Source organism: Montipora capricornis, chromosome 9 (assembly GCF_036669925.1).
Source record: "Montipora capricornis isolate CH-2021 chromosome 9, ASM3666992v2, whole genome shotgun sequence".
NCBI classification, from domain to species: Eukaryota; Metazoa; Cnidaria; class Anthozoa; order Scleractinia; family Acroporidae; genus Montipora; species Montipora capricornis.
Genome location: NC_090891.1, coordinates 34,454,534 through 34,467,857, shown reverse-complemented (window position 1 = coordinate 34,467,857; position 13,324 = coordinate 34,454,534). Strand labels below are relative to the sequence as shown.

Sequence of the window (13,324 nt, the reverse complement as noted above, 5' to 3'; positions counted from 1 at the left end):
ATAATAATAATAATAATAATTCTTCTTCTTCTTATTATTATTATTATTATTGCAGCAGTTAAAACTTTTGCTTGCAATATACAGTTAAAATGGTATGACCAGGCGCGAGAACATAGCCCGTTAACTATAGTGAAATCTTCATGCAAAAAATCTAAATTGAAAAGTTAAGAATATGTATAAAGACTGATTAGCTTAAAAAAATAAAACTCTTTAAGACATCTATACAATACAATACATACTTAATTGACCGCTCCCCACAGGGCTTTTCAGGGCCAATGAATCAACGAAACAACAGAACACAACAACTACAACTGTTAAGAATCCCAACTGGCCGGAGGTAAACCAGTTGGCTATTTACAAGTGCAGCTGGGAAGTTGAACCAGGGACTACCAGGATCAAATTCAACGAGTGGTCAGAGCGGGTCTTAAACCCGGGATCTCCGGATCTCAAGGCAAGCGCCCTAACCACTGGGCCACATTGCCTCCTGAAAACGATACTCATAAAGTTTTTAAAATTCTCTTAAATATATTACTTATTCGGCTTTAGAAATCCATTGACGGTTACATCATAACTTTAAAAGTCCAAAAGATGTTGAAGAAAGAGAGATAATAAATTCGAATGTGGTATTTAATTGTTTATGTTGCGACTTTAAACGTCCGAGAGATTTTTAGTGTTCCCGAGAGTACAGCCTTGTGCATGTTATAAAGAACTTCTTACTCTTACTTCCGACCAGCGCCTTCAGCTCGACTTCTTGTTATTTACTACTACTATTATATTTATGTCGCATAGTGTGTGTTATATAATTCCTTGTTCTTATGTTCCACTCTGGGTTAGGTTATATTCTTCTTCTTCTTTCTTCTTTTACGCCAAAGATCTCTCAGGATCCGTAGACGCATTCTGATTTATTCCTTCTGCAGGCGCTCCTAGCCAGGTTAAGGTAGCCGAATGGCAGCTGTTGGATTCACTCTTCACAAATTACAGCAAGATTACACGACCTTCATTAACGGCCAACATTTCAGTCAACCTGGTTGTTTCTATCCTGGATAGTGTGGTATGTTATGTAACATAAATTGTTTCAAACCTCACATCAGATAGCTAGATAGATACTTGTGGCAGACTGAAGAGAAACCTTTGATAAAGAAAGAGAAAGCAAAGGGTGCGCGAGTCCTCCAAAGCGACTGTGCCTAATATCCATGCCCAAGAACTCGGGAAATCTCGTCGGATATCTTTTGTATGGAAAGTTTACACAGGGTTTTTCTTTTTAAAGGGGAAGTTTGTGACTTTTTATGGAAAATATATTATAGATACTGTGCATTGACCGATGTTCACCATCATGGTGGAATGGTGGACTGTGAACAACTTTTCACGCACCAAGGGGGTAAGCTTTCTGAATGATTCATTGATTCGGCATATTAATGGTTCATATTGAAGGACCCCGAAAAATGATTACGCTTTTCAGATGATCCTACACAAATATCGGTATCTCATTTCCTCTTTCTATCACGATAGCACGATTTTTCGTGTATTTTCAGAATCGTCGTGGGCGGTTTTTCCTTGGGTAGAATTGATCCACGTATGCTTAAAAAGGTTGCCTCGTGTAACCAGAACTGGAATGTTTGCTTTTGTTTAAAACTTTCCTACGACTGTACTAACCCTCGAAAGATTGCCGATAAAAGATATTTTGCTGTTTTCTGTAGAGAGGCAATTAGTATCCCTTCCCGCGCTAACGCATTTTCGATGTGTTCCTAACTGCAGGATTCAAAGAAGGAAAAAATTGGCTTAAGAGTCTGGTTTCGAATGGTAGGTATAATGCCTTACAGAGAAATTTTCTCCTTGGACCTCTTATTGAATGATCCAGTATCCCTGCTATCGCCATTAGAACTGAACGTCTAATTCCGTGTTCCTTCCTTGTTTTTAGATTATCACTAGTATCGATTTTTCCGCTTTCATTTATCTTGATAAAACAGCTAGACAATGTAAACCAATGCTAATAGCCTATCACAGGGGATTGTTTTTACCAGTGGAACCTCCTCGGGACCAGGGCAGGTTTCCGCTAATTAATTAGAGGTTGGGTTAGAGTCAAATATTAGTATAAACATTTTTCCTGCACCAAATGCTGTGTCCCCTGAATTGAGGTATCTCCTGAATAGAGGTGTCCTAAAGGAGAGGTTCTAGCTGAGTATTCAAAATTATTATTTTTTCAGTTCTGGACCGACTACAGACTCAAGTGGAATACATCTCAGTTTAACATAACCTCGCTGACTGTTAATTTTGACGACATATGGACACCAGATGTGGTACTTTATTCAGCGTGAGTAAAGCTTATAAGACAAAAAAGTGTCATTTTGCTTGTTACCTCGATCCTTTTGGCCCAGTTCACACGTATAAGACATACCGGTTTTGATCATTTATTTACTTTTGTGACGACGAAGCTGCAGATGAAAAGAAAGTGAACTTCAATTAAGATTGCAGCTTTCCATATGAGAATCATGCCATGCAGGGTTCTCGCCAACCAAAAAATATAAGTTGATACTTTTCCGAGAAAAGCTGACCTTCACTTTATGAAGGAAGGAGTAACGTCGTCTACGCATTTATATGGCCCTATCCATGGTGCGCCATTTTTTTTCGTAATAGGATTGACGTCCAGGTATTAAAGCAAACGTTATAAAGCTGTAGAAAAAGAGTGTGAGCGGCCATAATGAGAGTTGTGTCTCTCAGACAGAGTATTGTGTTAATTGAAATTCTGCCTTGTTTAGAACTTTAATTCCCTCAATCCTGTTATCGTCTCTTACGTAATTTCCAAGTGGGCATCATGCCCTGTTTTTATTTTAAGCTACCTTACATAGGCCATTTTTCTGTCGTAACTCAGAAAACGATCCATCTCTTTATCAAGCGCCACTGCAATGATTTGGACATCAAACTGGTTTTTTCCTCCTTTAAAGATAGGCAACTTGCTTGGTGTTAAAGACCCTATCCCTGGCGGGCTTCGTTCACGTGTGGTTTATAAGTTTGCATGTGCGGGCTGTAATGCCTGTTATGTCGGCGAAACAACCAACGGCATTTTTCCACACGCGTGCGTGAGCACTTAGTCAGTGATAGGGCCTCTCACATTTTCCAACACCTACAGAATTCCGAACAATGTCGCGCCCTGTCTTCAGGGGACTGTTTCCATATTTTAGATCACGCCTCTACGACTTTTCATATTCAAAGAGAACAACTTTCTCTTAATCAACAACTGCATCACGTAAATCTAAAACTATCCTTTTAATTCTGACATTGTCACGTTTTATGTACATTCCGTTGTTACGGGCATAATTAGCACTTTTTCCGACTTATAAATTCAACTTAACGCTTTGTACATTAATCAACTGAAGATGACAGAAGTTTCTGTGGAAACATGTCTTGTAATTTCAAAAGTTTTGTCGTTTTCTTTAAATTTTTTTTTTAAATTATAAAATGTCTTAGATTTTTTAAAATTCTTATAAAAAGTCGATATTTTGATAATTCATCTCGTTTTTATATTCTTGAAGTTTCGCAATAAGAAGTTCAGTCATTAAGTGATTTCACTGCCAAGTTGACGTTCTTTTTTCCACACGCTCTTCATGCGCATTCGCCTCTGCCATTTTGCTACAGGCTGCGCACGGGCGAGAACGCTGAACCGCAAAGAGAGTGACGTTCAAGCGATCCCCGGTCAGATGGGCCAGTGCTCACAGGAAAAAAATTAAGATACTTCGCCCACATTGTTCGACGTGAATGAGATGGAATATCCCCGTAAGACTTATGATAAAGCGAAGTTTAGTTTGAAGGAGACGTTTCCGTTGACGTCGCCGTCGTAGATCTTAATGTCCCTAATATCTTTCCGGATGAGCAGTTTTAAGAAACATTTACAAAACTGTAATTACTAAACTTTTTTTTTTCTCAGAGTTGGCACCGTGAGGTCCTTCGGAATTTCTTCTGAAGATGGGCTTGATATCAATGTCATCATTTACAGCAATGGACTTGTTTTCTTCACCCAACCCACTACTATACAAAGCGCATGTGCAATGAACATTGCTCACTTTCCCTTTGACGATCAGATGTGTGAGTTGACTTTTGGATCCTGGAGTATGGACCTTACCATGCTTCGGCTAAATCTATGGAAAGGAGGAATAGACTCGTCAGATTTCATCGAAAACAACATGTGGAGCTTGCTGGATATCTCTGCCAAGGCAAAGGATGAAATATATACCACACAAGAAGTTCCCTTCTCTGTTTTGATTTTCACCATACACATAAGACGAAAGGCACTTTTCTACATTGTCAACTTCATTGCACCGCCAGTTACCATTTTGCTGTTGTCACCACTGCTTTTTCTGATTCCACCAGAAGTGGGAAAACGAATGGGTAAGAGCATTCTCTTTTGAGTCTGACCGATTGACAATGCACTTTATCCATCAACTATGACGCCGTTAGATCGTCCATTAGAGAAAGGACTTGAGAGTGTATGGACTGTTCAGTCGTGACCAACGCCTCGAAGATGACTTTCCCCCAGATTGTCAAAATGTTAGTCACCAACACCAGTCTTTCTCTGAGTGATATTGCCGTCTTTTTCAATATGTGCTGCGGTGGGTTCAAGGCATTTCCATTTTTATCAATCCAATCAATATGAATTTTCTTGCATGTCTTTCGGGGACAACATCACTCTAATTGAATATCGCTGTGATAGAGCAAAGCAGTATCGAATTAATTCCATCACTTTATCTAAAACTGTTCTTTCAGAGGCTGGTATAAACCTCCTTCTAAGTCTGTCCGTTTATCTTCTTTTGGTGAACTCCAAGATGCCAAGCACATCAACTTACTTTCCTCTGCTGACAAAATTCTACGCCTGCGCAATAATCATCCTTGTGTTGGCCATGTGTTGTACCTGCGTGGTGTACGCGATGTACTTCATGAATTCGTCGGGACTCCAAACACATGATTCAATTGTGGCCCAGACACTCAGGGTAATGTGTTTTAAAAAAGAAGAGGTGGCTAGTTAAATTAAATATGCCCTTTTGAAGCCTTTATGACATGCACTGATTATGGTTTTGACCTGTATCACTATTTGAAAACCCATTCTTCCCTTTTCCGTTCGCCTTACGCCTTCCGTTGTTTTCTCCCGCCCGTTACTGGAAGGAATCCAGTTTACTTTCCTACCTCCTTATAAATTCTCGAGGAAATAATCTTGCAGTAGCTACTCTATCCTGTGCGAGAGTAAATGAAGACATATTGGGTACTCCATTTTTACGAAATTTCTGTTTTTTTGTGGCAACTGCATAATAAAACGGTATTTGCCAAATACACCGATCAAGTAGACGAAATTGCGCGAAATTACAAGGTAGTCACAGGGTCTCACAATTGCTTGAGAACGAAAACTGGTTAAATAATACAGGAATTCTAGGCCTTCAACCTTTGAAGGTGCTTGATGATGTCCAAACTGATTTTACGGAAAGTAAGTTAAAACCTTCTGTTTAAGTTTTAATTGAAATTTCCGAAATGTTTTGGTCAAACGGAAAGCGTTAATCATGTATAAATTCCCTCATCAGTACAGCACTTCACAAATTATTCCTTTCTATAGATCTGTATCATCAGCGTACTGGCCGGTGATATGGTGGATATGTAGTGAGACATTTTTTGGGAGTAACCTCTTCAAGTTCCAGTGCTTAGCTAATCATGTAACATTGTGCTTTGCAGGATTTTGTTATTCGGTGGTTGAAGCCGTTGCCCTTTGGCTGTCCGTGCAGACTTCGCTTAACCTTAAAGTCTCAAAGAAGTCAATCAAAAGTCCAACCCTTGGAAACAGGTACTGTGACATCTTTTCATTGATGATTTTACGATCTTAAATAATAATTTTGGCATTACGTTGGGCTATCCAAGTAGCAACTTAAATAATCGAGTGGATAGCTCTAGACTATTCAAATGTCCAAAAAGGTTCATAATAATATCATCTTTATTCATTTAATTAAATGAAAAAGAAAGATACCAGAGGTTATCCCTATGGAGGATATCCGTCCCACAGCCGGATGTAATTGACTGAAAGTCGATTTTGATGAGGGAGGAAAACCGTAGCAGTACCCGGAAAAAAAACCCTCGGAGTCAGATTGAGATCGACTGAAACTCAGCCCACATACGACCACGAGACCAGTGTTGAGCCGGAGTCGCAGAGGTGGGAGGCGCGCTTGATAACCGCTAAACCACCCTTACTCCTCTCACGTTGATGACAAGCATGCTACTTATACTAGAAGGAAGTATGACGTCGGATATGATAAGCGACAAAGGTCTCCTTGATGTTGGATATAAAACTTCGATGTCAAATATGAAAATCAAGACTCAAATTTGAAAATTGGATGTCAAATTCCGATGTTGAATTTTGGCGGAGTTATAAATCTCCATATCGTCGACTCTAAGAAATGCGAGTCGCCGCTATTTTAAGGGTTCAAAGCGAGAAATGGAAGAGATATCAGCCTCTCGATCAATGGAACAGTTATATATAAGTTCCACGAATAGATGCAACCTATTGAAATTCGAAAGATAACTTTCTCTTCTTGAAATCGTTATCTAAGTTTTGAGTTTCCCCTTTAGTGATACTAAGATCTACAAATCTAGTTATGTAAAAGCAAATAGAAAAATTCAAATATAATTTTAATTTTTTTCTATGTGTAAATACTACTGCGTATAACAGTCCATTTTCTAGCGATAATTTATTGTTGACGTCGTTAATTTAACTCATTTGCTGTTTATTAGGGTTGAGGTTGAGTTTCTCTGTATCATCTCGGTTAAAACTGTTAACAATTTGAATGAACATGCATAAGGTTACCGACAGACGATTCGTTTGTTTGGTTGTTCTCACTGTAGTCCAACTTCCGTTCCACTGCACACTTCTGTCCATGGTGGATGGTACAAGACTTTTAACTAAGACTGTACTGCTACTTTTGTCTTTCTAAGTTATTATAAGTTTTTCAACATATTCATATTGCCCGCAGATTTCAATCCAAACAAGTCTGCAAATAGCAATCAAGGTGGAAGGAGCGAAATAAAACCAAGCGATAACCACGAACAAGATGCCACTACAAGCCAAGACCCATCGTTACCGGTGGTGATGAAAAGTGACACCTTGCCCTGGATCTCGGCAGGAAACTCTGAAGATACAGAGGAGCACCTTGTCTGGGAAGAAAAGTCTTCAGGCGATCTCAGCAGCAAGGGCAGTATTTCCAGTATTTTTTCTTTTAAGTCACACGAAGATTTTAACATTTTGACAAAGGTTTATTTTACACTGCCCTCGGCCGAGAACAATACACATGTAGGTGTCAGCGAAAAGGGTAAAAAGGTTACTTTTTACCACCATAAAACAGGAACAGTGAAACGAAGGGCGACCATTAAAACGTGTGACGGATCTGTAGTGAAACAAACAGAGCATACCCTGCTTACGACCGCGGGATCTTCCTGGTTCTCTCAATCGTCATGTGAAGAGTTCATGGATTCCTCGAATGGAAATGAAGAAACGAAGAAAATGTGCAAGGAGATCTCGCCTCGATTAAGTAAAGATGTTAATTTTGACACAAGTAATAAAAAAGATTCAACGTCAGGTATGATTTAACTATAGAAGCAGTCTGATGTTGTAGTTGCGTTAAACATTAAATCTGTTCCCACACTATGAGTTGCTCCGTTGGTCTGTCTGAATTTGAAACCAGCCAACGTCCGTTATTCAGTCAGTCGCTTGGTCGGTGGGTGGGTGGGTCGCTCAATTAATCAAGTAAATCAATCAATCAATCAATCAGTCAATCAATCAATCAATCAATCAATCAATAAAATCAATCAGTCAATCAGGTGTTTAAGACGTCTAATACTGGTGCGTTTTTCCTTTCAGATGATCAAGGTCCGGACCTTTTCAGCCATTTTGTCAATTCTTTTGATGCAGAAAGCTCGAAGATAAGAAATATGCAACAGTGGCGGAGAGCAGCAATGGCCCTAGATAGAATGTTTATTATTCTATTGTTCATTAGTATCATGGTATCTTTTTCAAGTTGCCTTTTACTTGCGCCTAGGGTCAGGCAGTCATTCAGTCCATGATAAGTGACGGCGCCGTCTGACTTGTAACACATTTAACGAAACAGCGTTATTACATTAGATGAAGAGATACTTTTAAATTCGTTTAGTTTAATTAATAATCAAAACCAATGGATCTACTCGCTGAGCATATATTCTTTTTCGATTTTAGTACATTTATTTAGGTTTTTTTCTTACGACTTGGAATTAAATGATTGCAGTTTCATATAGCTGCAGGCTTGCAAGCAAATCTGTAGTCATTTACATAGGCTTTTGAGCCTGGCAGCAGCCGAAGTTGTTCGGATAGGCCTTTGACAAAGGGTAAAACCGCAGTAGTGAATGAAGGGGGTACTTCTAAAGAAACTGTGGTGCTGCGTCGGTGGGGAAGTAATAGTGATGACTCCGATTTTTCCAGCAAATCAGAGGAGATGTGCCAGTTCTTCGAAAAACGTGGCTATCCCGTCTCTGTGGTCAAAGCGGGCCGTCATCATGCCCAACAATTTGATCGACAGTCAGTACTACAAACGTTCCATTCACCCTCACTTTCCATCCTCATAATCACGCAGTCAAAAGTATCATTCTTAATAACTTTAAATTACTCCAAAATGATTCCGAGACTGGCAGAATCTTTTCGCAACCTCCACAAATTTCATTCAAACGCGACAAAAACGTAGGCAACTTTTTAGTTAGAAGCGCGCTCAAAACTAACGAGCAACCCGGCACTTTCAAATGCGCAAGCTCAAGACGCAAAACTTGTCCTTTCACTCTTAACATAAATATCGGGATCTAAGCGATCTGTTAAGGTCACCGATCGTTTGACATGTACCTCCGCAAATGTCATTTATTGCATAACCTGTACGTTATGCAATAAATTATACATTGGCGAGACAGGTAGACGACTAGGCGACCGATTCCGCGAACACCTTCGCGATGTTGAGAAGAATGATAAGGATGCATCTAAGCCAGTCGCTCGTCATTTTAATCTCCCTAACCACTCCAAAAAACACATGGCTATCTGCGGCCTTTCCCTACATCAAGGTACGACGGAAAGCCGCAAGAATCTAGCACAAAAATTCATCTTTCAAATCGGCACCCTTAATCCCCACGGTATTAACGAACGCTTTTCATTTAACTAATGCATTCCTATTTTTCACGTTTCCATGTTACCACCAATAGCGTAGCTCCTACTCCACTATAAAAACTGCACACAACCCATAATTCTTCGATCCGCTCTGACGAAGGGCTAACCCTCGAAACGTCAGCTTTTAGAATCTCTGTACGGTGGTCAATTTACATTATCAACTCCTTTGATAAAACCAAATTTTTGCATTCGCCCAATATTGGAGTACAGTTGCCCAGTATACCATAACAGTTTGCCTGCTTTCCTTTCGCATGACCTGGAAGCCATTCAAAAGCGCGTAATGCGCATTATCTACTCTCCCTGCTCATACCAACAGGCCCTTGTAATGGCCGAGCTTCTACTACTAAAAGATCGTCGACAAGAACCGACAAGCAAGCTTTTCAAGGAGATCCTAGAAAAAGACGACCACAGACTACATGAACTCTTGCCTGAACTAAACAACAATTCAGCAAATCTTAGGAGAAAGCGCAAGTTCCACATTAAGTATAACACTAATAGGTTTAGGGACAGTTTCATTTTATCCAATGCTTTGAAGTTATAGCTGTTCTACGCATTATAAAATATACTAAATTTTATATATTTATATATATAAAGTCATATATTTATATAGGATCAACTAATATGGTTTAGGATTGGTAGGCCATGCAGGCCATTTTATCCAATGCTGTGAAGATACAGCTGTTCTCTTCTACGTATTAGTTATTATCATTATCTTTGTATTTATATTTTTTGCTCTTTTACTTGTAAGTTATATATTTATTAGGTGTATTTAATTTAGTGTCTTACTATTATTCGATTTCATATTGTTAATTTAGCATAATTCTGCCCTTTGGCTGCAAAGATTTTTGTAAATATTCTATCTATCTATCTATCTATCTACTGAATCTATCTATCTATCTATCTATCTATCTATCTATCTATCTATCTACTGAGTCTATCTATCTATCTATCTATCTATCTACCTACCTACCTACCTACCTACCTACCTACCTATCTATCTATCTATCTATCTATCTATCTATCTATCTATCTATCTATCTATCTATCTAGACTTGTACTCGATCGTGGGCTCATCACTGCTTCTCGATTTCCTGGTCTTGGTGATTTTCTGCAAGAAAGAAAGAGGGTAACCATTAGAGACATGTACAGAAGAAAGGTGCTTTTTCTCCTTGGAGATAACAGAGGGTTTTGTTACGAGACGTTTGGCGCGCTCGTAGAGGCACTTAACAATACCGCGTTTTACTGTTTGCGTGTGGAGGCTACCTGTACACGCTGGTGGTGAGGCGGCCGTCCGGTTCTCTTGAAACTGCGGTGTCAAGGAAATCCCAACTGGCCGGAGGCAAACCAATTGGCTATTTATAAGTGCAGCTGGGAACTTGCTTAATGTACGATACAAATAAAGCAATCAAATGTAACTTTGTGTCTTAAGGCAAAATGTAAAGAAAACAAAACGATCGAGGGACACAATGTTCGTTACATGTATTGAAGCATATTTCAGCATAAAACCGCAACAACATTTATAAATGCGATAATAACACTGATTTATAACAAAACGTCAGGTTCAGCCCTGCAGGTTCACACGGCAAATGTTGATCATTTTAAACAACGTTCGCCTTTACAATTGCGGTATTTCATTGTTAATAATTCAAAACAAAGCTATCGAGGATTGTCTGCTTGAGGGAGATGTCACACATATGTTAACCGGAAAAGTGGTCACTTTACTTGTAGTTGGACAAGTTTTTCATTCCCGTAAAACTCGGCAAACTTAGCAAGGTCATCAGTGACTACTACTGCTTCTCTCACCGACTCAAACTTCAGTTTACGTAACGTTGATTGCTGAGTGTGGATACTCCCGAACACAGTGAACGGGGCTTATTTTATATTTGAAGTACCTTCCTTTGTAGAGAAGCCAAATTACAAACAAAAATGAATGGAATTAAAATGTTCCCCGAGCAATGATCATCGACGATCTGCACGACTGAATGAAGTTTCATGACTTTTAACTCAGTTTCATAAGTCGTTGATTCAACTGGCCGTTATATATTGAGAAGTTATTTGGGCAGTTGGGACGAGCGTCACTGTCCGTTGTCATTGTGGAGAGGTGGCCGTTGTAGAGAAGTTAATAAGAGTGAATGTACGGACCGTCCGTCGGGACAATTTGAAAAGAGTGGCTGCTGTGCAGAGTTGGCCGTTATTGGAGGTTCAACTAGACACGGGTCACCCCAAACTGTCATCGAAGAGAATGAGAGTCACCTTTTTTAGCAGTCCGTGTAGCATGAAATTTTTGCGGCTCGAATTGACTGAAATTTCCGCTGGGAACTGATTTTTGTGGTTTTCTTTTCAAGAAGCAAGACATCAACATGGAAAGTATTCCAACAAGCCTGAAGGTATTTCCGGTTACAACAAACATTTCCAGTCAAGCTGCATGTAAAAGCCGATTTTGAAGTTGGTTTGTTGCAGGAGTTGACTCTGCGCCAATGTTGACTCTATCCCAATGATTAACACAAGTGGATTAAAAGCCATTTTAAATTACATTATAACGGGAGTAAATTTTTGCGGTTTTTAATATTGCTGCTTTTTTTTTCTGCTGGAACTTAGTTTTTGTGGATCAAGAACCATTCGCAAAATCCGCAGATATTAAACCCCGCAAAATAAAATCACGTTAGACAAAAAAGAACTGAGCTAAGACTTAGTTGAGTGCGCCATATTGAAACGATGTATACTGGAGCAGCGTTTACACGAACGCGGTTTCACATCGACACGGTTTCATGACTTCGAAACCACGTCAAAATCGATGCCGTTTGGAAGTGTTTACACACAATCCTTTTCGCTCGAAAATCAAAGTCGTGATGGTATAAGCGAGCGCTGTACTACGTCCTAAATTCACCATTTCGAATCGAACAATGCAAATCTCGCGCCAAATTAGAAACCGTATTCAAATCGATGCTGTTTTGCTGTTTACACGAGAGATGAAACCATATCGTTTTGAAAACACTCCACTTTTGGCAGCATTTTCAAATCGACCCGGTTTCGCCAACGGTCTCGATCGGAGTCGTGTAAACAGAAGACGTAAGATTCCGCATCGAAAACGATGCGGTTACAAGTGCAATTGCGTTCGTGTAAACGCTTGCTTGGGATTGTCATGCCGGTGGACTGGTTGAGCTCTCACCACTCCTCTCAACCAAGTCTGTCCCCGTCAACACTAATTTCCATCCCTCAAACTGACATTGACCAGGGGCACCCAACGTCAATTTTCGGAAAATATCTGTTCGGGAGTCCATTTGAGATCTAGAAGTTTCGGAACATTTGTTGTAAAATTTCTTGCTTGCCTGCCTGTCCTAGGATTTTTGAACATCTAAAAAATGGTATAATTGCCCATTTTTAACGGGTTTTTACCCTAAAAAGGTCACCTAGAATTTTCGGGAGCCTTTTTTCTGGCTGAAATTTTCGAAAAGGTAAGTTTTGATCCCTATACATTTCGGATCACTAGACTTTCAGCTAGGAAATCCGAACAGATGAAAACTTTTTAGGGGATAAAAGTATGCCTATATCTACCGTTTAAATACTAAAATACGTTCAACAATGCTATGTTTAAGTGGTTTTGAACTATATTCTCGTTGGGTGCCCCTGATTGACGCAATATCCCATGTTCATATTGATAAGCTTACCGCTCTAAAAAGAATGAAAACAGGCAGAATTACAGCTTTAGTTAAACAAGAAATAGCGTTTCTAAGCTATGCCGCGCTGATCTACAGTATTTAGGTCTAAAAACCTCGTTGAAGACGGTTAACTTTCAATTGTTTTGCTGGGTACTATTATGGGAATACTCTAAAAAATTCGACTTTTCGGGAGCTTGTCTCGTTGGTCTAGTGGATATCGGAAACTGCAAGGTGAAGCCATCGATCCAGGTTCAACTCTTTGCCTCGCGGCGAGTATTGTAAATCTTCTCAGCTTGTTTAAAATCTTTGTTTTGTTGAAGTAAATTTGAAGTAAATTTGAAGTCTAAAGTCTAAAGTAGACCGTACGTCGTATAAGCACTTCACCTTACACTCTATTCAGTTAACTCTGTTTGAAATATAAGTGCTACACGGCCAACGTTTCTATAAACGTAACCTTTCC

General features: G+C 39.5%; 1 protein-coding gene across 4 annotated transcripts in view; it reads left to right on the top strand.

Annotated features, from left to right (window-relative positions):
- LOC138016495 (acetylcholine receptor subunit alpha-type acr-16-like) overlaps positions 1-8,308 on the top strand; it is a 9,500-nt gene extending 1,192 nt beyond the window's left edge. For all 4 annotated transcript variants that reach the window (XM_068863640.1, XM_068863641.1, XM_068863642.1 and 1 more), the window contains exons 2-9: positions 918-1,051; positions 1,756-1,800; positions 2,205-2,311; positions 3,923-4,383; positions 4,759-4,982; positions 5,713-5,821; positions 7,002-7,604; positions 7,886-8,308. In XM_068863640.1, coding sequence (XP_068719741.1) covers positions 918-1,051; positions 1,756-1,800; positions 2,205-2,311; positions 3,923-4,383; positions 4,759-4,982; positions 5,713-5,821; positions 7,002-7,604; positions 7,886-8,088 — 1,886 coding nt within the window. In that variant the 3' untranslated portion in view covers positions 8,089-8,308. The remainder of the gene's footprint in view (positions 1-917; positions 1,052-1,755; positions 1,801-2,204; positions 2,312-3,922; positions 4,384-4,758; positions 4,983-5,712; positions 5,822-7,001; positions 7,605-7,885) is intronic.
- Positions 8,309-13,324: the final 5,016 nt, after the last annotated feature.